The sequence below is a fragment of the Lagopus leucura genome, unplaced genomic scaffold (assembly GCF_019238085.1).
Source record: "Lagopus leucura isolate 7727_CA_CO unplaced genomic scaffold, USGS_WTPT01 Super-Scaffold_100037, whole genome shotgun sequence".
NCBI classification, from domain to species: domain Eukaryota; kingdom Metazoa; phylum Chordata; class Aves; order Galliformes; family Phasianidae; genus Lagopus; species Lagopus leucura.
In genome coordinates, this window is record NW_024962286.1 from 2,910,063 (window position 1) to 2,936,062 (window position 26,000).

The following is a 26,000-nucleotide window of genomic DNA, read 5'->3' on the forward strand; positions in this document are numbered from 1 at the left end:
TCACCGCCGCCCGCACCGCAGCACGCCGGGGCCGGCCCGGCCCCGCACGCAGGTGAGCGCGACCGCCCTTTGTGCGCGGCGCCCGGCCGGGAACAAAGGCTCTCGCCCGGGCCGCCCGCCGCCCCAGGCCTCCGCGCCGGCTCCCGAGACCCCTCCTGTCCCCGGCCCGGTGCGGAGCCGCAGCCCCGGGACTCCCCGTACCCCGGGGCCCGGCCACGGCCACCTGCGGAGCGGGCGGACGCTGCGAGGCCGTGGCCCCGGCGCACAGGTACGGGAGGTGCCCTACGCGTTTTCTGGCATCATCCCTTACGTCATGTGGCACCCTGGCTTAGGGCGGCTGGGTCCCAGCCCAGAAATGGCTGCGTGAAGCAATTCCCTCGTCAGTGTGTGCTGGGGGTGGTGGGACCGCTGGTGTCACCTCCGTGGGGCTCCTGCAGCCCTCCGTGCCTGACCGTCACCTCGGGGCCAGCACCTGCCGCGGTCTGTGTTGGATGGCGAACTTCTGTGGGTAATCTGCCATGACTCCAAGCTGTGTGTCTGCTCAGGGTCTTCTAGAGCATCTGAAGCAGCACTCTAACTTTCTACTGGGTGTAAAGATGGGCAGTATCTGCAGGCTAGCTGTAACTCTATCTTGGAAAGATGCGTGAGCAGCGTCAATTTCCACATCAGAATGGGATTGTATGCTAGAAAGCAGACAGCGGATGAGAGTTTCTGCATAACATCCAGATGCCCTTCATCAGGGTATGTTTGACTTGTAGACTGATGTTTGTTTTCTCTCCCCTCAAGAGGAGGATGTTTTGTTCTGCTGTATATCATCTTTTATTTGACCATTCCTCATCTTGGTACATTTAACAAAGTAAGCTTTGATGCTCTGTGGGATGAGAGGAAGACATTCTGCAGATGCGATGCTTAATAAAAGCCACCAGGCCAGACGCAGGGGGGATGTTAGGTGTGCTTACTTAGATTTCTCCTCCAGCTTGACTGCTATGGTGATTAACACATCTTTGGAGTATTTGGAGAACATCACCTTTATAAATATATATATATATATATATATATATATATATGTATGTATTACAAAATCCAGATTTCCTGTTTAATTGTTGTTGGTCTATGAACTTGCAAGCTCGACTCCTTTTGCCCTTGATATTTTCAGAGCTCGTGTGTGATACAAGGTATCCTGTTGAAGGAGAAACATGTAAAATGATGGGAATGAGGCTGTGTGCTTCAAAGAACTTTATTTTGGAAGTAGGAGACCTTTAATTTGACAAAGCTCAGGTTAGTATCTTTTGTAAACCCAGGCTTCTCTCTCTTATTTCAAAGATTGTAAATAGAATCAGCTGGAAGATACTGACCAGTGTACTTCAGGTACACTGGAGGTGCTTTGTTTTGGCATTAGCTGAGAAAGCATCGTCCATTATACTGTAGTTCTGGTGTCTTGGTTGAAATTGGAACCTTCTTCTATACAACTTAGAATTGTTGGTGAGGTGATTTGAATGCTCTTTTAGTTGATGTGGTGCAGTGTAAGAGTGAAAAAGCTACAAGGAAGCCAGCAGACCTGGGTGAGTGATGGAGTAAAGGCCACTTCCAAAAAGTTAACTGGTAGCAATTGGATGAAGTTCTATGACTTACCCAAACTGCTTCAGTTAGCATAGCGTTGGTTTAGTTCATTTGAAGCATTGCCGGAGGAGTTATGAGAAGTTAACACAAGTGCTTTCAGTGTTCCATGGCATCCAACTGGGAGGGCACTGTAATCCTCAGGAAATGGTCCTGCAGCCTGATAGGAGTCTGGGCAGTGTGTGCACATCAGGTGGAGCACTGCTGTCCCTCACCTAAGTGCCTGTTTGCAGCTGTGTGTGGGAGCTCCATGTGCTGCACAGACAGTAGAGATCGGTGAGCAGAGGGGTTATTTCTTTGCTTACAATACTAATTGAAGCTTCTATCATCTGAACAAGTATCAGTTAGTACTGGTAGGTTCCAAAACCAAACAATGGTGTGTATTGGATGAGGTGAGGCCACTGCTAAGGGCTGATGACTTGCTTTGGGAACTGCTAATTTGGAGATATCTATTTGTAATAGCTTAATAGGAGTGATATTTTTTTTTTCTCTACAGCACATTTATCACCTGTGTCTGATATATACCTTCAGGTTTTTTAGTAGATATTTTGATTCTTGAGCTTATTGCTGGCTATGAAGCTTCCCTCCTGAGTGTCTGGCCTAGTTTCAGGTGTCAAAGATGCTCCAAAGTGGGGTGCACACAGAGGCTTTGGTAAGCTTCCATTGAGTATGAATGGAGAAACTTCCCATAGAGGCTTTTTAAGAAAGGAGGGATTCCTTCTTTTGTTGACCCAAGTGAATAGCTACAAGGTGCTTATGCTTGCCTTTTCAGATAGTGAGAGTAAACGACTTTGTAGTAGGCTTCCAAATATCTTAACAGTGATGATAAAACTAGTCAGCCGTGTTCTGTGTTTTGCCTGTTACAGCTCAGAACGGTACTTCTGAAATGGTGTGGTAGGATATTCAGCCCAAAATAAACTTTCAGTTTGTAAAAATAGAGATATAAAGAACAGGAAAGAAATCATAGCACTTAATAGTTTTCACTGAGCCCTCTTTAAAACCAGTTAGTCCTGTATATTTTTCTAGTAGATGAACCAAAGTCCATCCTGTCTTTCTGAAAGTATCAGTCTACAAGTTGTTTCCAGTTTGAGTGGTGGGATTTGCTGGAAAAGTATTAATTTCATTTGCAAGTATGCCAGTATGTGACTAGCCCTGGAATATGGTCATGTTTTGATGCTGATATGCAGTGAAGATGTGAATTAGTGTAACAACATTTTGTTACCTACCACACCCTCAGAAATGGTGATGGTCTGATAGCCTTGGTTGTACATATGTGAGAGAAACATTATTCTCATAAGCTTTACGTTTAATAAAAATCTTGGTGCTGACAAACTTAAATTCATGTGGGAAAACAGAAACCAAACAATGTTTTGTTACTGTCCTCGATGCTATTCTGTCTCTTAAGAATGGATGAAGCTTACAGCTCTTTCTCCCATGTCTTCAATTGGCCAAAACCAGAAAGCAGCGAGACAGCACTGTTGGTTTTGCTCATTTTGCTCTGGTGGGTGGAAAAAAAAAATCAAAGATGGGACAAATGAGGAACTTCAGCTGGTAATTGAATGAGTGGAATACTCTTCTGAGATCTGTTTGGAGACACAGCACTGGGAGAAAGGTAGGTAACAAATGTTCCTAAAAAGAGGGAAAGGGAATTAATGGCTTCTGCTCACTAGTGTTGATCTGGTGGAATGTAACAGTGTTCATATATAGCTGAAATGCCAGTTTGAATTTAAGAAGAGTAATCATCCTTCTGCTTCTCAGTGACCCAACATCACATCTGAACCTGTGTTTCAGAAGCAAACCCAAATGCCCAAAAACCTCATCTGGAGTTGAATTGATATAGAAAGAGCTCTAAAAACTTTGGTTTGGACTGGCAGAATTCCATTGACTGGGGAGCAGAACTGTAGCCAGTGGATTCTGTTGCACTGTAATCATTCTGTTTCCTGTATTTAGACCTAGAGCATATTTGATTTTTAGAAACTTTCTCAATATGTGATGAGCATAAGTAACAAAAATAGAAGCAACTTAGGCAATCAGCTCTGTGTGACCATGAGCAAACTCTGAGACTTTGACTCAATTTATCCTTCTATAAAAATGAGTTGACTAATTCACAAGGATGTTGTGATGTTTAATTAAGTGTAATTGTTTTGTGTTTGAACTCACCTAGGTCTTGATGCAGTCCACACAGAAGTCAGTGAGGAGCTTCTAATTAATTTCTTGGAGTTTTAACAAAGTGTACACACACCCATGCACACTTGAAGGAAATGTGACCTAAATCTTTGCAGCAGAGTTTCTGTAGGGTGTAAAGGCTGAAGCAACTTGAAGTAAATTACCAATGGAGGCCTTTAGTACAACTGGGAGGGGATTGGTGCAGTTCCATTGCTCTCTGACATCTGCTGCTGTAATGATTGAATTGAGATTGTTTGTGCTGTGTCTTACATGGGATGTTGATGATTTCATTGTGTCTTGGTGGCTTGCTCAGTTGGCCCAGGAGGGTAATATCAGGCTTGAAGATAAATGTGGAAAGTGGATGTTGATGCAGAAATGATCAGCAATAATGCACTTAAAATATAATTAGCTATAGGAATTGATGCCAAGTGGAGAAAAGTAGGAGCATTCACATCAGCTTAGCTGCTTTTTTGGCAGGAATGCACGTAGATGCCAAATAATACTCATTGGTTTATGTGGAATTTGGGGAAGTGTTTGCTTAACTCCACAGGTCAGAGGTGCCTTTTTTAAGAGAACTTTTTTCACTGCATGTTGGTCAGCAGCTACAGATGGCTGCAGAATGAATCTTTCACAAATCACACACAGCTTTTTGCAGAACTTTTCTCACGTTCTACTGCCATGATTCTTACTTCACTGGCTTCTACAAAAGATACTTTAATCCTTAAATAAAAGCCTTTGTGTAATAATGCATATGTGTGAAGAAATGGTTTTGGCACTTTGCTTTTAATACATCCATTTCGTTTTCTAAGCAGCTGCAATTTTTGACATCACTGCCACAAGCTCCTTGCTTCTGTTGATGCTAATAAGGATGTACTGTGGAAAGGGCAGAAATCTGTCTTGACCTGCAGTGGTTCCTTTTGCCCCATTCTGTCTTCTGCCTGCTGCATACAGTGTGCTCCTCAGGAAGCTCTGGCAAGTGTGAAATCTCACAGTTTTTAACTTGGAGAAGAATCTATGTGGTCTGTAGTGCTATTTTTAATGGTCCCTGAGCTAACACCTTCTGTTAGTATTCATATAATCTGAGTTGGATTAGTCACAATAAGTTTTATTGTGTGTGTGATGCCCGTATTCTTGCTAGAATGGAACTTCTGTGTCTCCTTACATATATGATACTGTGAAACCATCAGTTTTAGGTGCTGAATTTGGTAATCTCTGAATAAGTGGCACTTGCCAGGCAGTTGTACCTTCAGCTTTCCATGATGCTCAGGTTGGGTGCCTTTAGCAAGAGTGCTTTCAGCCTGTGGTTCATGGTTACTGTGGTTCTGCTCCAGCCCTGAGTGGGGCTTCGCAATCACAACCCTTAGAGAACCTGCAGTCGGTGCGTGCTTCTCTGCAGCCTGTGTGCATGTTAGTGGGGGAGTGCTGTCAGACAGTGACCTCATACAGGATTATTTCACAGTTCAGGGCTAATATAATTAACTGTAGGTACAAAATTGTGACTAGGGAGGAAGGAAATTGCATCCCTGTTCCTGAGAAATAGGAAGTCCCTCGGAGGCATGAGTTCCTTCCTTGTAATCTCGCTTTACCAAAAACTAGAGGTAGGAAAACGTCAGCGGTAAAATTGCTTTGTAACTAAGAATTCATGTTAAGTTTACAAACATTAAGTCCACTCTTAAAATGGACAACTGTTTTTCTTCCTTTGTGCTCTCTTCATCTTTGGTGGCCTAAAGGAGGCAACCAAATCCCTATTCATGTTGTCAGTCAATCCCTCAGAGAAGAGGTGAGCTGGCATGCTTCTGCACAAGGGGTTAGAAGAGCTCTATAGACCAAGCTAGTAAACGTGACCAAGAAAAGCTCTCACTGGCATTCTTTTGTGAAGGTCCTAGGAGTGGAGATCTCATGCCCATATTGTCCAATAATATTAGTGATGTTACCATATGATTGAGGAGACAAAAGGTTCAGTGCTCTGGATATTGAAAAACAGGTGATCAGGGAACGTATTTGTGTTAGGCAAATGGTCATTAATTCTTGACTTTAAACAGGATGTGTTAATGAAACAGGTCTTCAAATGGCTTAAAAACCTAAGCTATATAGGTTCAAAACTGAAAGCACTTCTTTGGTTGTGGGTTTTTTTTTTTAATTATTATGCAGAAAGTAGCACAGGATTGTGATATTCTTTTTTCTTTGCCTTTGAAGGGCAAGGTGAGTAGGTGTTGGAAGGGATGTATTCATCAGTGTTTTACAGCCAGTATTGATGTATGAAGCCAGAATGGTTAGACAGTGCTGGTAGTCAGCAGCTATTAATCTCAAAGTGTCCTTGGTTCTGACACTGTATTTTGCTGCAGTATTGCAGAACATTAAAATGCTAGTCACCAGCCTAATAACAGCTCACGTTTTAATTGCTTTACCAAAAGAAATCCAGTTAGCCATAATCTCTGCTATAAAAGAGTTGTAGTTCTTGTCAGTGTGAAATGCACGTGATCCGTCATTAATGGTGTTCAGATGTCCATACAAATTACAGGGCAACACAAGTCATGTTTTGGATTGAAAGCAATCTCAAATATGCTGGGCGTCTGTAGAAAGTTACTATGCTGATGAGTACCAAAGAACTGCCTGTAAATATGATGGTGCTTCAGCAAGTGGAATAGTGCAGAGAAACACGTGCAGTAGGCACTGCTCACCATCTCTGCCATTTCTGGTTAAACAGAACAATGCAGCGTGCTGAAAACTTGGTCACTGACCACAGAAGCTTGGCTCCAAACATGGCATTCTGGGTTTAGGGGGCTGTTACTGCAGGCTCATAAATTGAAGTTGCATATGATTGTTATTGTAACTGCTTACAGATACTCACTGGAGTTCTGTATGTTCTGGTTTCAGGCCACTCCATATGGGTTTGTGATTGTTAGTAATGTCACTTGCCTTTTTGTTAGGTTGAAACATGAATTTTTTGCGCTATCCAGAGGTTAACAGCAGTTTAATTTCCTAAATCTGAATGCAGTTACAGTATGGAAATGCTGGAAACAGATACTGAAGTGTTTCTCCATTAGTGCTGCCTGGTAATTCTGAATGTACAATTGTTCATGTGTGTTTGTGCTCTGTGTTCCATTTCAAGCCACTTGAGAGTTACTGAGGAATGCAGAAAAACCGTCGTACACCTTGGGCATCCACAGATGCTTGTATCCATTTTGACACTGTACTCTATTGGGTAGGAGGATTATGGAGGCTTATTTTAGGTTTATTAGGAAGACTGAACAGATTTATTGCTTCTATGGTCACCTAATCCTTTCAGTTTGTGGTGTAGGGTGTTTGCATCCCATGAGTTAAGTTGCATTATAGCCTATTGAGTTTGGTTTCTGTAACATTAATGGCAGTCTTCAGGAAAACCCACTTATAATGCCAATGGTCTGTAAGTTTTCAGAAGATGGCAGGTTTGATGTTAGGACTTGCAGAGCTTTGAAAACACGACTTCAGTCCTAATGCTGAGTTCACAAGAAGGTGATATGACTGCAGTTGTTGGTCTGGATGCTCCTTGTACTCCCTGTATGTGATTATGTATTCCCTTGGGGCTGTTTCTGAAATGAACACAGGGCAGACATGTGCTGCAGGAGTCTGACCTTGGTGTCTGTAACCCAGAAGTACAATACTTCATTGATGGAGCTGTTAGATGGGGATATATATTTCTCTTTATGCAGTTTTTAAATGGGAAATATTTTGATTCTAGTAAGATATTGATAAAATTGTTACTTATTTCTGGTGCTTGTTGTTTTCACTAGTTTGATTCAAATTAAGTTCAAACTATGGAAATGAAACCAGCGTCTTCAGGCATCTCAAGTTGTCTGGCACATTGTAAACTCAGTTTTCTCTTTCTGAAAAGCTAGAATATTTATAAAGAGTTCAGTGGGAAGCATTGTTTTGTCTTGATGATGGATGCGTAACACTTTTTTACAGCCGTGATTCTGTTGTTTGGGATACCCAGTAGTTAAAGTCATTAGCTATCTATCATCATGGCCTAGTTTCCTGTTTAGAAGGCTTGTAGCTTTGTTATAAATGAGGGAAGAGGTGCAGCGAGCCTCTGAGAGAGGTGCTGGTGATCAGGACAAGAGCAACACTTCATTTCAGCTGTCGAAGATCATCTTGGCTGAAGTAAAGTATTGCAATGCTTCTTAAAAGTTGTTTCTTTGGCTTGGGATAAAATTTGAGGATTAACTGCTGTTGCTACGTTTTGTAACTTTTTGGAGCATTTTTGGCAAATTCCTTTTTTGAAGCATGAATCCCTTGGAGATGGAAATCTTCAAAGGTTTTGTTGCTGTTAATGCATTTAATTTCAGAGGCTTCAAGTTGACTGCCAAAAAACCTGTACCACCTCTTTTAACTGCACGAGGTGTGAGAGATGTCTTCAAGTTTGCTGCTCTGCTAAGGCAGATGGCATGAATCTGGTTTGTGTGTGCCTGAAGGTCAGGACACGAGCTGTAATTCCATGAACGTGGTGATTGTAAAAGTAGGATGGCAGCTTGAGCATTGATTGATGTAAGAGTAACTTTATTGAACTGTGGCAGTGCTTTGGGCTGTTACCTTCTTGAAGATGGAGGACTGCAGGTTTGTTTTTTTTTTTTAATCAAATTCTTACACTGAAGAGATGTGAATCTATCATTGGAGTTCCAGCTGGAAATGGACTGAAATCTGACTCTGGGGTTCAGGTTCTGTGACAAAGTAGAAGATAATGCTGGATTTAAAACAATAAGACAAAAATAGACAAATACTTCAGCTCTTATTGTTCACCTATAAATAGGGAGCTGTTATGAATTCTTCCTTGCCATATCCCTCTGGAGATGGAAATTAATCCAGCCTCCAGCTGCCTGCAACTGAAGGTCATGAGTCAGATAGAATTAGAGGAAAATTGGTAGCAGGATTTTGCAGACTCTGCTTCCTGACTGGAGGTTTTGGGCTCCAGCTTGGAGAGCTCTCAGTGCTCAGGCTGCTGTCTCTAAAACAGCATTTGAGAACTAACAAGGCTTCAAGGTGCTGCATCCCTTCACACTTGGAATTTGCTAGCATGACTGTATTTCAAGCACTGAGTGCTCAGTGGTGTGGTGGTGGGAGCTGGCAGCTTCACCTCGGTAGCGATATCAGAGAGTGAAGGGGACCCCCTCATCCCAGCTGTTAACTCCATTTGTGCAGCGCAAATGAAACCTCTGGTGGTTGGGTTGTTCACCATAACTCCTTATCTGAGCCTTTATAATCCTATCCCAATAACTGAGGTTTTTTTGCTGCCTCCAACAGAACAGGTTGGAGAAAAAACTGTTTCTGGGTTGTTTGTTTTTTTTCTGTTAGGATATGAAATGTCCTTTGGTTCATTGGGGGGGAAGAGGCAGGGGTGTCAGGAGTTGAGAAATTGTTTATAATAAACTTTTCTGTGGCGGTGCCCAGAAAAAAAAAAAGCCCTTCCAGGTTTTGAGTTGGTAGGAGAGGAGGTGGAAGCGAAGGAAATGGTTATAAATCTGTCCTTGTTGGTTGCTGTGTGCTGGAATCCTCCTTAACTGAAAGAGCTCAGTCAGAGCAGCTCTGGCCGGCGAGCCCAAGTTTCCTTAGGAGCTGTTTCCATCTGCTTGTCAAACAGAGCTGCTCAGCTGGGTTTGTGTCCACAGTTCTCCCATCTCTATTTTTTTAAATGTGTGAACAGTGCCACTGATGTTGTAAATCTGGTTAGGAAAAGGATGGGAGGTGGCGAGCTGGAAAGGTAATATTTTAATCTGTGTATCACTGTATGGTGTGTGTACGGTTAGTGGTTGAAGGGAGCCCTGTGTGGTTCTTCTGTTTGCTTTTGAGAGGGATTTTTTCTTTTTGTGATGAAGTTTTCATGGCCATGAGCAATGCGGACATGCGAGGGAGCATCCTTTCCGTTAGCAGAAAAGTTAATACTTAGTCCTCTTGTCAACATAACCACAAACTTCTCAGATGCACATACATCTGCTGGTTCCAAAATAAGCCCATTTTTACCCTTATCCCAATTTATTGTCTTGCTAGGAAGTACAACTTCAGTCCTTCAGTAGAAGAGGTGGTGTTTGTCCCTTTACAAAAGGAAGAGTTCAGGCTTGTGTCTGCTGCTTCTGCTGCAGGACGGATGGGCTGGGTAGGCAGAGGGCTGGGAGCAGGGATGTCAGGCATGCAGGGCTCTGCCCCATCCACATGTTGGGCCTGGCCAAGCAGAGAACATTCCTGCGATGCTCACCCAGCCCTTCTGCAGGCAGAGTGATGGATGGGGCAGCTTTTTCAAAGGTTTGCTGCTTGGGAAAGGGAGACCATGGGTTTCAAACCCAAATTTGTCACTTTGGCAAAGCTGGGCTGGCAGCTTTGGATGTAATATGTGGGGCTTCCTCATTCATTATTCTGTCTTATGAATCATATTAAATATAAATGAGAACCAAGTTTCATTCCCTGTGTGTGCCAAGCAGGGAAAAATGAGGTGACCCAGTTATGTCCATTTCACAGCATGTTGGATGCAGAGGACCAACATAAAGAGTTTAGTCATTTAGCACAGTTTAGTGAGAGGTAAAATTGTTGCAGCCTAAAGGACAGCTTTTGAAATGCACAGCCTGGTCTTTTTCAGAAGAGAGGAAGTTGTTCTTATCTGCCAAGTGGATGAGATGCTGAGCTTCACAGTTCACCTTGCTGAACAGTCAGTCATACCCAGAGAGACCAGTTCCAGGCCGGCAGAACAGCGCGTACTGATGGCTTCATCACCTTGTGGCATCTCTTCCTTTAGCAGTAGTAATTCAGGGTATGACTGCCAAGAATTGAGCTGAAACCCCTGTATTTCTTGGCTTAGACCAATAAGTACCAATGGAAGTGCAGTGGGGCTTCTGGATGGTTTTGTGTTCTGCTTACTGAGCGTGAAAGGCACTGCTCCAGAAAATGTGGGTTGAAATTGTTATTCATCCAGCTGAATCTTTTTTTAACTGAAAAGGTGGTGTGGCTGACAACCTACATTTGTTTCTAGATTCACTTTTTCCTAGGCCCATACCTTGTTCATTCTCTTGAATGAGCAGCATTCATACTCAATTAACGCTGTGGAAATTCCTTCAGTCCGGTATGACAGTTTATGTTATTCCATCTCCCTGTTTGGGATCACACAGATCAATATCTCATCTTTCAGAGATTTTCTCATTCTTTCTCTTCACCACTTGTGGAGAACAGAGGGACAGCAAGTCAGAGCTGGGCGCTGCCCAGCAGCTGGGCAGGAGCAAAATGTGGGTATGAGTGAGCACAGAGGGTAATTGTAACTGAAAGGAAGAACTAACCAGAGCTGAGGAGTGCTCTGGGTGGATTGCTGTGCAGCAGACAGGTCTGTTGGGGCTCGAGATACTGTGAGTGTAACTCATTCTGGTGATGATTCAGCTGTTTCAGCTGTCTTGCTGAACTTTCTCATATTTTGCACTTCTTTCCTCCCACCCCTAAAACACACAATTACAAAATATTTTTAGATCTTATTTTTTAGGATTTGTTAGAGATAAACAGGGAAGTGTTGGTGCATAATTGAAAATGTTGGACGTGTGAGCTGATGTACCCTAATTCCTAGCTATCAGAAACAGCAAGGTCACCAGGTCTTGCAGTTATGTTTTGCCCTTGTGCATTTAAGGAAAAGTAATGATGTGATTTATTTGGCTTTCTTCAGTCATCTTGGGCCTTTAGCAGTGAAGGTGCATGCAGAACACTCACACCATGGGTTAGCAGGAGCTCTCAAGATGCAGCATGCAGGCGTGGTGGTCTGCCCATTGATTTGCTGAATTCCTCTGAGTTTACAGGGCTGGGAAAATGTTTCATCTTCCAGTTCTAATTTGTGTTTGGTGTTAAATACAACGAATGCATAACGTTAGTGATTTAGGGGAGGATTGAGGGTTTTAATGGTAGCCATAAATACTGTGTTACTGTGAGTAGGATGTAACACATCTCAGAAGTGGTTTGCTCCCATGTGCTCGGCTTTTCCTTTAGGAAGGAGCTCTCACAGGTGTGCAGGAATATCTGCACGCTGCGTGGGGTTACTTTGAGGTGTGTAGGAATGAGAACGGCAATTAGTTACTGCAAATGGTCCTGTTGTCAGTGCTGCAGATGATATTCCTTGGGACTGCATATTTAAAGGGCAAGAACAGTGAGAGCTAATTAACAGGGTACGGTTTAGATAGCTCAGGCGATTTCTCTCCTCTGGAGAGGTGAAATGATTCTCTTAAATGATAAAATGCTAAAGCTCAGCTGCCTCCAGCACTTGTCAGTTAGAGCTGCTGCAGAGAACATCTGGGTGAAGCTAGCAGTGTTTTTAATGCAGCCTTTTTCTCTGATGAATCTGGTGTACAGAATATTGAGTGGTAGGAGCTACCCCTTCCTTGTTTCTCTGCTAGTAATGACACCTGCATGGGGGGTGAACAGCCCTAAAGGACATTTAATTAGTCTAGCTCTGCTTTTACATAGTGACATTTAAAGAGGGGGGGAAAAAAATAAAGAAGGAGAATATGTTTAATAATTGTAAACTGGAGTTTGTTAATAAATGATGTGGATATGTGCATCTTATCTAATCAGATACTTAAGTACAGCAGCTTACGGTAATTAAAACACCATAATAGCTGTGATGCTGTCCTGAGCAGCAGGCTCTTGCTATTTCATAGCACATAACCCTGCCTGTGGCTGAGGGGTCAGAGTGTGATCCCTGAGGTCCCTTCCAACCCAAGCCATTCTGTGGTTACTGAAGACTTGAACTACCACTCCATTGGTGAGCTTGAATCATTTGTCTTACATGCTAACGTGATGGACAGGAAGAGTTGTAAACTCTTTTTGAGCCCTGGTACCCAGAGTCAGATGTGAAATGTGCCACAGATACCTGTCACAAGTCCAAAAGGAAGAAATAAGAACACGTAACTGTTAGCTGCTGTTGGCTGAACACTGAGGTTGGTCTGAAAAATTTTGTGCAGAAGACTTTCTGGCCCAGCATTCAAATGCCAGTCTTGTAATTACTGTATTCACATAATATATGCATAGTTGAAAGCAGTAATTTTGGTCAAAGTCACCATGCTCTCCATTTCTCCATAGTTTTCCTCAAACCTTTGGTAAGCTACGCCTGTTTTTTTTATCTAGGAGAAGTTACATGTCACTACTTCTGTTGGCTTTTGTGCTTAACGCTTCTCAAGGGCTGCAAAGCTTGAATGCCTCCCATTCTCTAGTGATGGGGAGTGTCACTGGTATGTACAGGGTATGAATCTTGGAGATGTAGAATGAGTTTACCTTTGAAAAAAACTTACTCTTTAAATATAAGAAAGGATCTACAAACTCCAGGCGAAGCTGTTATGAATTTTGGCTACACCTTGATATAAAGCAAACTGTGCTGCCAAAGGTATTGGGGAAATTTTCTGCTTTTTTTTCTTTTTCTAGGTCTCAGCTTTTTATGTTCCTGTAATGTTTTGCTGCTTTGTTTTCGCAGGGCTGTTTTCTCATACTTCTTTCTCCAAATCTGGCAGTTGGGAGTGAGCGCGTGGATTATCTGATCTTCTGTGGTTTTTAGAAGCAGGTATGTTGGCAGGGAAAGTTCTTAATGTTGGACTCACTTGGGAGGGGGCAGGGTGGGGATGAGGGAGCTTTCCTGATCTGTGTACCAGAAGAAGGATTGCAGGGTGAGGGAAATTCTGCTGGGCTGCATTGCATGATGTATGGCAAATAAATTTAACTTTCTTGGGAAAGCCAAGTGGGTAAGAGCTTCAATAAGGCTTTCCAATCCTTCTTTTCTGAAGATGGATCATATTGTTTTAGAGCATAGACCGGTTTTGCAAGTGGTTGTGGAAATATCCTGATGTAATTGCACAACATATATGGCGGGCAGCGTTTGTCATCCTAAAGGGCATCTGCATGCAGCAGCAATGGAGAGGTGTTTTTCAGTCTCAATATTGTTTTAAGACTGTTATCCTACTTTTTTAACTGTCAAATAGGAAAAGCTGTGGTTGCTGAGACTTTGACCAAATCTGTGCAGTAAACAAAGAGCAAAGCACTGTTGTTCTGTAATCTTACTGTATGCATGTGTTGCAGTAGCTTTTGACTTGTCTGAGCACATTTTTCCCCCCATGTTGCTACTGCCTTTGTAAGGTATTCCCTGAATGGGAAGGTTTAATACTTTTTTTATTCTTCCTGTTAAGCATGTAGGTCATGACGAATCCATCTCAGTTAAAACTCGCTTTGGAAGAACCAGATTTAAATAGGGACATTACATCACCTCTTTTAAAGTATTTGATAAATTGATAAACGACTTGAAGACTGTCATGCAGGAAAAACATGAATAACTAAATGTATTTAGTGCAGATCTTTGTGATGCCCAGTGTGTTGTGGGATACTGAGTGTGGATCTCCTGAGCTGGCATGCAGTGGCATTTTCTTGATGCTTGTATGTAGTGCCACCTATTGGTAGATATTCCATATAACATTCTTAAACCGTAGGTGTGTTGTGGTTGTTGGCTCTGTTAATTAGAAACAGAAGATTTCAGGCTTAAGAGTTAACATTTCATCTACTTTTATTTATCCAGTGTGCTTCGTGGCTGTGCGTTCTGCATCCTGTTTTCATGTTGGCTGTTGTTATTTATGGAGAGGAGAAACAAAAACACCAGCTCCTCTGTCAGTAATTCTTTCATCTAGGATTCACGTTGCTCTTTCTCTACTTCTGCAGTAATGTAACAACAGATAATGAGCCAGTAATGTCTGAACATCAGCCTCTTTCAGTCTCTGAGTTGAGCAAGGCCCAACTCAATTATTCAGGTTTTTTTCAAGGGTTTCTCTGATGAAGCTTATGATTCCTCACACTTGTAGTCAGTAAGTGTTCTGCCTGCTGCTGAAAAATAGTTCAGGAATTAAACTTGCCTTTGTTCCTATTACATCCCATTATCTGTTTTGATTTGTCTTTTTCTGATCTTATCACATCTCCAGGAAATCCAGGAGCTGGCAGGAGGGGAATGAACCGTGAGGGCGTCCCCGGAAAGAGTCCGGAGGAGATGTACATTCAGCAGAAAGTGAGAGTCCTGCTCATGCTGAGGAAGATGGGATCAAATGTAAGACACTCTGTCACAGCCTGTGCTTTGTGGCTTTCCAGATGTAATTTTGTAATAACTGGGGTAGTGCTCACTGAGGTGGGTAGGTGATGGTCTGGCTTTATTACTGAGTTGTTTTAGCTATCACTGATTTAGCCATTATCCTGTGATTAAATACAATTGAGGGTTGTTTTGTTTTTTTTTTTTTTTGCATAAATACGAGGGTTGTGGTGCTTGAATCTAAATCTGAACATCAGATTATGTCTTTATTTCCAGTAAAATTTTTCATTATTGTGAAAGCAGGAAAATAAGGTGACTGTTTTAAAGTGACTTTGAGTCTCTCAATGAACGTGGGATGCACCAGTTTGCAGCTGCAGCCTTGCTGGTATTACAATTTATCTGAGTAATAGCTCAAATGGTTGAAGATTAAAGTAGAGGTAACTGATGTTTCCTATTGGAAAGTCATAGATGATGTATTGAGTTTTTCTTCGTTTTCCTTTCTGCTGACCAACTCTTTGTACGATTTCAGCTGACTGCCAGTGAAGAGGAGTTCTTGCGCACGTATGCAGGTGTAGTGAATAGCCAGCTTAGCCAGCTGCCTCAACACTCAATTGATCAGGGTGAGTGCTGGATTTGTTTGCCTTGTGTTCATTTCATTTCTGAGAAGAGTTTCAGAAAATACTGAATTGAGGTTCCTATCTTTGTGTAATAATATACTTCCTATTTAAACTCATCCTGCAATTTGAGGTGTGTAATTCATTTTTTGCTCTAATCTTTGGAGAAGAACTGGAGTGTAATGTTCAACAGAACTCAAACTTTTGAGATATGGTGCAGACAGAGATAACTGCTGCTGTGAAACTTCCATACTTGTTCTGGTAAACTGTGATCTGTTTAATATAAACTATTTTTGTTAGTTGCCATACGGTGTTATTTTAATTGGATTTGTTTGGGTTCCTATTAAGGAGATGAAGTAGGTGTTGCTTTTGTGAGTTCTTTACAAAAGTCTTGGTAAATAATTCCGTGGTGTGATTCTGAAGCTGCAGATCTGTTCTGAACTGAATGCAGCTTTCTGCATGGCTTTTTTCTTTTCCTCTTCATGTAGGCCCTATGCCAGATCACATTCATAATGTGGGATTTGCTTTGAGAGGAAATTTTTTCTTGTGCTGGAAATAACTGAGTTGAGGAGAAATTTAATATAGATCTGAGACATTTAGAAAACCATTAGAAAACCTGTATAGACTTGCACTTCTAAGTGTGTATTCATTCCTCACGTAGCTGGGGGATTGATGCAGGTAGATATGCTTGTGTAGTTTGGCTCAGAATTCCTAAAGTTTCCTGCCAGTTTCAAATGAAAATTTGCCACTTTCTTCTCAAAAACTGAGGAACGCATTGAGATAAGAACAACTGCATTTGTTACCAGAGAGCTGTGATGCTGCCTCCAGCAGTTGGCTTTTGTCAACTCCATTCCTAAAACAGTTACGTTTCACACAGTTAAAACAAAAAAAAGTATGCTGAATGGTCTCAACTTTGGCAATGAAGAGATGCTAAGAACAGGAGTCCAGCCAGAGGACAGAGATGCTTGTACAGCTGTGTTCCTGTACATCTTCATCTAACTCCCTTGTCTAAGCTGTCTGGTTTTATTATCTGTAAAATTAGCCAACTGTTTTCTTTTCAGAGGGCTTTGGAGACTTCATACTGATTTTGTTGGAGTGCTTTAGAATTGCTGATGCGGTGTTGTAGAGAAAGCTCAAAGTATTGTGCTTCTGGTTGCTTTCAATCTCTTAAGATAACATTAAGAAGAACCCCCAAAGGATGCTCTTTCTGATACAGACCATAAACTTGCAGCTGAAAAAATGAGTATTGGCATAAATTTTAAACTGAATCAAAAGAGAGATCAACAGATCAACAGTTAGTTGTTTTTCTAGACTCCCTAATCAAGCAATGCAGGAAATGTAAGAACTTTATACTTTGTTTAAAAAGTTGTCTTTGTTCCAGACTTGTACAGACACCAAATGATTTCTCTGTCATCATTTTCTATAAGTCCTTGAGAGTTCTTTAGACTTCTTCCCTAGGGAAGTGAAATCCTCCATGTTAATGCTCACTTTGATCTGATCTGTGATGCTGCTGTCTTTCTTGTGTGATTTGACCCTGCGATCCACCTTCAATCCTCTCAAGTTATAATTAAATTGTTGGCCTCACCATAAAGGTTTTTCTTGGTGTAAGAAAACAGAACAAAGAATATATTTAACTCTTCAGAGAGCTGGAAAATCAGTCCTTTCCGTAACCAGATATGCCATCTTTCCAAATTAATTGGAACTTAGCACGAGGAAAAATTGTAATGAGGAAACCAGCCAGATAGCATTTCCTTTAGAGGAAGGTGAAGCTGCAGCATGCTGTAAAGGCGTAAGCAACTGTAATTTACTGCTCAGGACTTTGATCCCCAGAAAATTGCTGCAGGTTTCTAATAGTCAGTTATGCTAACACTGCTCTTTGCTCTTTTTCCTTCCATGATTTTTCCTTATTGAGAATCAGCACCAGTTTCCAGGACCCTTTGGCTGTAACTTTCTGTATGTGAACCATTGCTTAGATTCATCATGAAGTTATCAAAAATAGACTGGAAAAAGTCTGTAGGTGTCCAATTTGCTATCTAAAGGGAGATTTCTTCTCCACTAGATGGCATTATCTTGCACTGAAAAATGCTATCCCAGGTCCCAGTACTTTAATGCTTTATTTTCTTCAAGATTGCTTAAAGGAGTTTTCTTCCTTACTTTTCTATTGCTTGTTTCCTCTGAAGGACTTTTTAGTCTTTATGCAGTTTGCCACACGCACACTACGAGCTGTTGTTGTTAAGGAGTTACTTACAAAGGCTTTCTAGGTTAGTGGATTTCACAGTCTTCCTTCCAATAAAAGGACCAGTTGCTTCCAGCTCCACCAATCTTTAGAGGCCTTTTTCTCCAGCAGGCACACATGGGGCAGAAAGCTACTTCCTACTCTTTTCTTTCCCAAAAAAGGAAGGACCTTCTCGACCCCAAAAGCTTTGGTACAGATCTGCACATTTTAGTGCATCAAACGTGCCATAGTCTGGACCTACATATGCAGAAAGTTCTATTTTGTTTTTGTTAAGAATGTAGGTGGATGGTCTTGAGTTTTGTAAGTACATCATGGTCTCATTAATTTTTTCCTTGTTGTGTATCCATGAAATACTGTCTTAGAGAAGCTGTCTTCCTGTGGTCCCTCACAGAAGTTACTCAAGGTGAGACTGCTGAGCTGCTCTCTGTGTGGTGCTCCCTGCTGGCTTTTGATAAAGATCTGTCAGCTCCTTAGTTGAGTCTGGTTGGTTGCAGAATGACTTCCTGTGGTCAGTGTGTCCATGCATAGTTGCAGCTATGTGACAGTGAGTGGGGGAGTGAACTCTCCACTCTGAGTTGAGCTGATTGCATTGCTGGATGTGTTTGTGTAGATCACAGGGCAATCACTGGTGGCTGGGGCTTCCTACAGTATTCCAGCAGATAGAACTGCACCTATTTCCTTTTGCTATCTAGTATGTGTTCCCAACTTCACTTTTGCAGAGCAACATATATTAGGGCATCATATTGTAGTCATTCAAGATTCACAGGTGAGTATTTCAGTCTTAAAATAATTCTTTCTATTCCAGCTCTCCCCTGAAGCATTTCATATGTGAATTTAACATTAATCAAGAGCCTAAACCTTCGTGCCATGTTGTTAATTTAACATTATAACCATTTTGGTTTTGGATCATTTCTGTAATATTGTTAACACGTATATGGAAGTGCAAAATATATGGCATTTTTCTTTGCTGAAAGACTTTTTAGCTTGATACCTGTGGCTTTTGTTGTTGTTTTGTTTTCATGGCTCTAAGAATAACTGAGGAACCTGAAGCCATCCCTCTGCAAACAGTCTGTGCTAGAGGGAAGGATCTGATCAGGAGCTGTTTCAAGATACAGCTTGTTAGTCTTCTTCCCTGCACTGCAGCATCAACCAGAGCAGCTCAGCCTCATTAAGTTTCTTGAGCTTGAAATGATGAAACTAAAGCTCTCTTGCATGTTTTTAACACAAGCAAAACACTTCTCAGGATGTGAAGTACACAGAAACACCTGGAAGGGGAAAAAAATCCTGCTTCTCAGTTGCTTAAATTGCTAAATGGTAGGCTAGCATTTGGCTGCCTTAAGTCACTGCTCTGTGGTGTATCTGAAAATGGAAGCTATGCAGCTAGTAAGCCCAGTATGTGAATTATACGAAGACCTTGGTGATTACAGCTCTGTTGTTCCTATAGCAACAGGAGTGTCATGCTGGTTCTTGAAGAAAGGCAGTCCCTTAGGGAGGGCAGTGCTGAGATGCAGGCACATGCCTTGGCTGGGTTAGACACGTTCTCTGGATGGTGGGGTATTAAAAATGGATCTAGGCTGCTCACAGAGTTAACAGGAGGACTGCAGAAATACCGGATAGCGGTGGAGAAATCGAGATATTAGAGCTGCTCTTAGCACAGAGCGTTTCCTTCCCTCTGAACACCATGCATGTCTGACTGCGTTCCTCCTCTCAGCAGCACGTTGTATTTTTAGAATGCCAGACTAGCAGGATATTAATACTGAGAGGTTCACAGAAGAGTTAATGCTTAGCATGCAATTGCTGGATGGTGATTAAAGGAATGTATATTTAAAGATCTTGGGGAAAGCAAAGAGATAGAGATATAGATAGATTTATTTTCCGTTTGGCATCCTTCTGACATTCATAGCACATTCACCTTTCTGATCTCTGAAAGCTGTTCAGGTTTATTAATTTTGCAGGTGGCTGCAAACAAAACAGTTCTATGTATTTCTACATCGTTTCAAGAACACTTGGAGCTAGCAGCAGAAGGTAACATCTTGCCTGGGGTCAGGGCAGTGTGTTTTTAATCCAACTTGTACCCTACTGGCTTGATGCTGGTGCCAGTGTGTCCTTGCTCTGGAGAGGTACAAGTTAAATGTTGCTAACTGTAGGAGGGATAGGGGTGTGAAAGTGTAAGGCAGAAGTGGGAAAAGCATTTTCATGTTCAAGATTTTGAGGCAATGAATGTTTTGCTCATTAAGGAGGATGACAGGTATTCTGTTGGGTATCTGCAAGTCCCTATTTCAGTATGGAAATGCGTGCCCAGAAAAGGAGAGGTTTGTGCAGAGAGGAGTTGTGTGTATAGAGTGCAGGGTACACGTCAGGTATACATGCACCTTCATTGTTCTATACATTAATTAGTGGAAGTGCAAAGCTCAGTGGAGGATGTGCAAAAAGTAAACATGGCCCACAGTCCTATTGTTTTAGTTGCAGATTTCTGGCAATGTGCAGCTTAACTTTATAACCTGTGCTCTGGTTTTTCAATTTTTCACTTGATTAGAAAGAAAACATCCGCTGTGGGAGCTGAGTGAGACTGTTGCAGAGGCCTTATTAATTAGTGCTTTAATCCCTGCTTTCCTTTCACTGCATAGAAACCCCTACTCCATTCTCTGGATGTGTTTGTATTTGTACATGAGCACAAGTGGCTATAGAAGTGCTTAATGAGCAGCCTTACTCCATGGGTTTCATTTAGCTCCGTCTAGCTTGGGTTTCAGGACTGGATGTGAACAAAACCTGCTTTTGTGCTGAGAAACATGGACCGAGTGTTTCTAGAGAAATATCTCTGGGTTTTGTTTTTTGGCTACAAGGTATCTTCAGAAATACTGTCTTACGAAGTGGCTCCTGGAACAGTATCCCTTTCAATAGCAGAGTGCACTTTTGCCCTTACTCAAGCAAGATGGATATTATTCAGCAGAGAAGCTTTTCATTCTGCTTTCAGATCACTGAAATACCACTAGATATGCTTCTCAATCACACAGTGCCTTCTCTTTGAGGAGCTCAAAATGCTTGACAAACTCATTTGCTGGAACCTTTCTGTTTGTATTGGAGACGACATGGGGTGAAGCGAGCTGGCAGATTGGCACTGCTCTGAGGCACACGAGGTGGGTGCTGTTCTGCTGGGTGATGTGCCTTGGGATTACCTAGCTGCTCATTGATCTGCCTTGAAGGTATTAGCTTTTATTTGATGCATCAAATGGTCCTTTATAATGCGATTGCCTGAGGCTCTTGCAAATGGTACTTTGCATGTATTTCCTGCAGATGAAACCATTGGTTCTTCTGCTACAATAGAGAAAGGATCTGAGGAGGGAGCTGGAAGTAATACTGCTCAGAGTTATGCATAAAGTTCATTCTTTACAGATCTTGTATGGGGCAAAAAAACCCTCCAAGGTGTTTTCTTCATGAGCTCATGCAACTTTAAAACTACAGTTATTGTAATTACATCAGTGACAAGGCAGGAATGCTGTAGCAGCTTCTGTGCTGTTAGCTTTGGTTATGAAAGACTGCAGCCTTGAATTCCAGACTAAGTCTCCATCCCATTGATCTCCATTGTCATCTAGGATGCATACATACATAGTAGTAATGCAGTAATGCTACAGGTATGTAAGCATTTTCCACATTTTTATGCTGTATTCTTTAGTCTTGCTTTATTCTTCCAAATAGAACACCATTTTATAATTTGACTTTTTCTGCTTTCTGATTGTACTGGCAAGCTGTGCTGCTTCTGTTCTCTTCTCCTGTTGAGTCCAGGCAAATGGCACATTGCCATCTCATGCTGACAGTGTCACTGGCATTGAGGCCGTGCCACATGGGCCCAGAATATGAGAACAGGAACCGGCGAAGTGAGAACCTGCACTTTGGTGAGAGCTATTTTGATTGTAAAGCCAGAATGAACTGCACAATTCCCGGTGTCCTTTGCCCAAAGCTGTTTCTGCTCATCATGTGTTTCCAACTGCTGTTCGGTCACCACAGCATGCTGTGCAGAGAGCAGCACCGAGAGCTGGGCCTGCTCAGGGCAGGCAGGAGTGCTGCCCAGTGGGTTTGTGGGGCTGTGCAGCTGGTAGGGAATGATATTTCTATGTGAAATTCACGAGAGTGCCTGTAAGAATGATTTTGTTCATATTTAGCCTGTAGAGAGGGGAGATGTCAGGAAAACAATCAACATCTGTTAGATAATCCAGCTTATCTCTGTGCCCGTGCGACGTCACCACTGATGTTGCTGTTGCTAGGCTGCTCCAGCTGCTCTGGGCTCACATAGCAAAGCCTCTGCGGCTTGAAAGGGGATGCATACAAAATGCAGAGGCATAGGCTGTGCTTCATGTGAACTTGCTTTGCTAATGATTTCAATATCGTTACTGCCTGTCTCTTTTTGGCACAGGTTTGTTTTTTCAGACTCTTTAGAAGTAAAATCCTTTTCCTGTAGAGGCCAATGGCTGCTGTATTTATGGTCTTGGGAAAAAAAATATCATGGCAACTTGTGAATTCAGAGCTGGATTCTGGTGCTGTGTGCCATTAGTGTTTTGATCAAGGGAAAAACAGTTTGTGGAAGAGATGAAAAGGGAGAAGGCCACAGGGCTTTTATGTGTTGGCAAGAGGGAGCACAGCAGCAGTTTTTGATGTAGTTCTAGAAAATGTGGGTCCTGTATATGAAAAACAAATTACTGCTCAGTATTTAATATTTCTTCCTTTGAATACATGAAGCAAATAAACTGTGAAGTGAGTAAAAATAAATGTAGTCACATTTCATAAGCATTGATTTAGTTTTTAAGGGTATTAGCAGGGGGGATTTAATCACCTTCTCTTTCTCACTTTTTAAGTCCTTTCTTCCTTCTGTGTCACAACTAAAGAGCAAACTAGAGAACTGAGAAGTGACATTTTGGCTGGCATTCATACAGCTGTAACAGATGAGGACTTCTTGTTAGCCCTCTGTCACCTTGTGTGCAGGTGTACAGGGCAAGTTGCTTGGGGCACAGAGCTGAAATCTGCTGCTGGATGTGCTGCAGGTGGAAGGCTCTGGAGAACTTCATGTGCTGATGCTCCATCTATGCTGAATCTGAGCTTTCCAAACCCTGGTAAAAGATATCTGCAAAGCTGATCAGTGATCTGAATGGCACAGGCAGGCAGCGTTGCTCATAGCATTTCCTACTTGGTTGTCTAATCCTTTAATAGAGGCTTTGAGGAAAACCTTATTAAGCAAAATTATCCCAGGCAGACCAAATTAATTAATGAAGGCTAAAATGGTCATTTTGAGTCATCTGTTGCGCGTAAGTGTCTCAGATCATTTGATTTTTAGAAATTATACAGACAGTGACTGGTGGTTTCATCATATTTTCTAATTGATTAAATAAATGCTGTTAGAGAATCTACAGATGAAAGAGAGCATTTACTTTTATCTGACTTTGTTGAGGATCAAATTTTTACCAGAAATGAAAAACGTTGCATTCAGCCCTGCAGGGTTCTTTCCCAGTTCTTGTCTAGACAAGAGATATTGATTTAAATTGCTGATTTGGCACTACCACGTGATGTGCTTTTATTTCCCCATTGTCCTTAGGAAGTTTCTCCTTAAGTGCCTGTTAGACCATGCTATATTCAGGATGTCTAGAAAGCTGCTTTTTTTTCCTAAGTATCTTGTGTTATCTTTTTTGAAGAATGAGAGCTTAGCATGGAATGCTCTTTACAGGCCTTTATCAGGCATGATTCTCCAGCTGTTTAGGGCTTCCTGCTATAAGTGCCCACTTGAAAGATGATGGAAGACTTGGAGGTGGTTCACAGGAAGGTAATAGCATGTTAGAGGACATGAGTTTTGATGGCAGTAACCTAGCTGATGGCCTCAATTGAGGAAAAGAATTGAGGAACTGAGTCCATACATTGAACTCTTCTGGAAAAGATTTCTTAAGGTTAGGGGAAAAAAAACTGCTTAGCAAAGGTAAGTCCCAGTTCAAAAATAAGAAAACACAGCCTTCTGTTCATTTTGTGCTCTTTCCTTTCCTGTTGATTTTATCGATGTACAGGATTACAGTTTATCTGCATTTTTCTACTGTTCTTTAACAGAAGTAATCATGGCACACATTCTTTGTCTCTATTACAGGTGCTGAGGATGTTGTGATGGCATTTTCCAGGTCAGAGACAGAAGATAGAAGGCAGTAATTACAGGACACCTGAATGACACAGAGCTGGAGAGAACAGTGTGATTCCTGAAGATAGAGGAGGATGGCTGAGCATTAATAAGTTCCTTTGCCCACCCTAAGTTTTCCATGGTTGTTCTCCTCCTTTGTAATTTTGCTTCCCTTTGCCCAACCCTCAGAATACATCTCACAGCCACCTGTTCCTATAAGTTTTTGCTACTCAACTGGGCTGTGTTAAGTAAGGACAAACCTAAAGGTGTATTTTTGATTGGCTCAAAGGGACAGACTGTGATTGGCTAAAGGAAGACAATTTTTAAACTTGACCAATGAAAACCTTTTCTCTTACTTTATTTTCTATTCTAAAGTCTCTTGACATCCTACTTCTAAAGAAGCTTTTCGTGCTGTGGTGCTTATGTAGGTCAAGGTTGTGAATTTGAAGAGGGTTTGATTTGGCGGCGTAGAACTGGAAGCAAGTTGTGGTTGGTTGACAATGCAAATGCTTTATCTTCAGTTGGCTTGCAGGTGTTTTGCTGACATCAACATTTTCATTGCAGAAGGCTGATGTTTTGGTGCGTTGGCTATTACTTTATCCTTACTGACTTGGGGAAAAAGACAAATGTGCTTTGCAATATTTATTACATCTAGACATGTATACATGCTTGCTTGTTTGTTTTTGTTTGTTTTTGAACGGCTTTGAAATCATGTTTTTCCTTCCCTCTTGTCTGCAGTGTTTCTGATGCCATCAGTTTTTCCATACTCATCTGCTCTGTGGCCTCGAGCTCTTTTGGGAGCATGTGTTGAAAATGTGTTTAGTTCAGTAAGGCTACCTGTTTCAGCTGGAACATGGAGATCACCAGCCATTCTGTGCTTCTGTGTGGGCTGTGCTGTGAACTCCTGGTTAATCTGGTTGTTCAGGTGGCTTCACTCTTTGCTTCTGACAGAGGAGCTGTGGGTATTTTGCAGGAATTGCAAGAATGAGATCTATGGCTGTGACGTGAATTTGCCAAATTTGTATAGAGAATATGTGAACTTGTTTAAAATACAGCAGATAGTTCCACTTTAACTTTTTAATTGCTGCACGAGACTAGCTCTCATACAAGGGAAAATTAATGATCGTTAACTTATAGCCAACTTTCACTGGGCTTTAATAAACTAAGTTCCTAGTCACTTGAAAAATTATATGTGGTTTGGCTCCCTGAGACAGTTTGGTGAGATGGAAATTATCTGGATCCTGGATAATAGCATTTTTCTCTAGGCACTGGTGCAAGAGGCAGCAGCACTGCATTAAGCTGTCCAATGGTGAGTGACAGGTGACACTCAGGTTTACTATTTAGTAGTTGCAGGGCCTTCAGACACACACAGATGCATTTACAAACTTAAAAACCTGCAGTGAAATTAGTGCATTGACTGTTCAGGAATCTGCACATAGACTATCAGAAGCCTAAAATTCCAAGCACTGCTGCCTAAAACCTAGCACTTCATTTCCTCTGGTGTGTGCAGGTCATTTGTACAATACTTCCAGATTTTCCCATGGGTTGCACTGATTTTAAGATGTTTGAAAACCTATTAAAGCAGAAATCCATTCATTCACCTGTTGCTGGCTCTTTTCATGTGGTGGTTAATTATTTGGAGTAACAGCTCTGGAATCTGTGACAACGTGACTCTTTTTCATGGCAAGAAGTTCTGACAACAGGATGCTGTTGTGGCCTCACAGTGGGGGGAAGAGCTTGAAAGAAACCGTAGAATGCGTGCAAAAGGAAGAATGGACTTGTGAGCATGAGGAGGGAATTCATTTGAGCAAATAAATATGTAATGAGAACAACTGTACATCTATTTATGAAAGAAGATCCTTCTGATTCTGTTACAGCTTCGTAAGGTTCAATGTGGAAGTTTCTCTTTACCCCGTTTGCTGGGGCTGAATAAGAAATTATTTCATTAAAGTAAACCAGGAACAAGTCCAAATGATTCTTTACATCTTGACTTGATTGCCTAAGAGGTACTTTAATCTCAGTTTTATTGTAACCTGGGCAGGCCATAAAGGGTTAATTAGTTCTGATCTGGGTGGTAGAAGTGGGCTGGGTTGTGGTGGCCTGTCACTGTCAAGCTAACTGCTTCCTCCCTGTGTATCTGTGGCTTTTCTGAGCTGTTGAATCTTT

General features: G+C 41.8%; 1 protein-coding gene across 1 annotated transcript; it reads left to right on the plus strand.

Moving 5' to 3' along the window:
• CTNNBIP1 (catenin beta interacting protein 1) lies at positions 1-25,430 on the plus strand. Its single transcript, XM_042883320.1, has 5 exons — positions 1-52; positions 13,250-13,336; positions 14,736-14,857; positions 15,366-15,456; positions 23,808-25,430. Exons 3-5 carry the CDS (start codon positions 14,762-14,764, stop codon positions 23,864-23,866), a joined length of 246 nt encoding a protein of 81 aa, XP_042739254.1. The 5' UTR covers positions 1-52; positions 13,250-13,336; positions 14,736-14,761; the 3' UTR covers positions 23,867-25,430.
• The last annotated feature ends 570 nt before the right edge of the window (positions 25,431-26,000 follow it).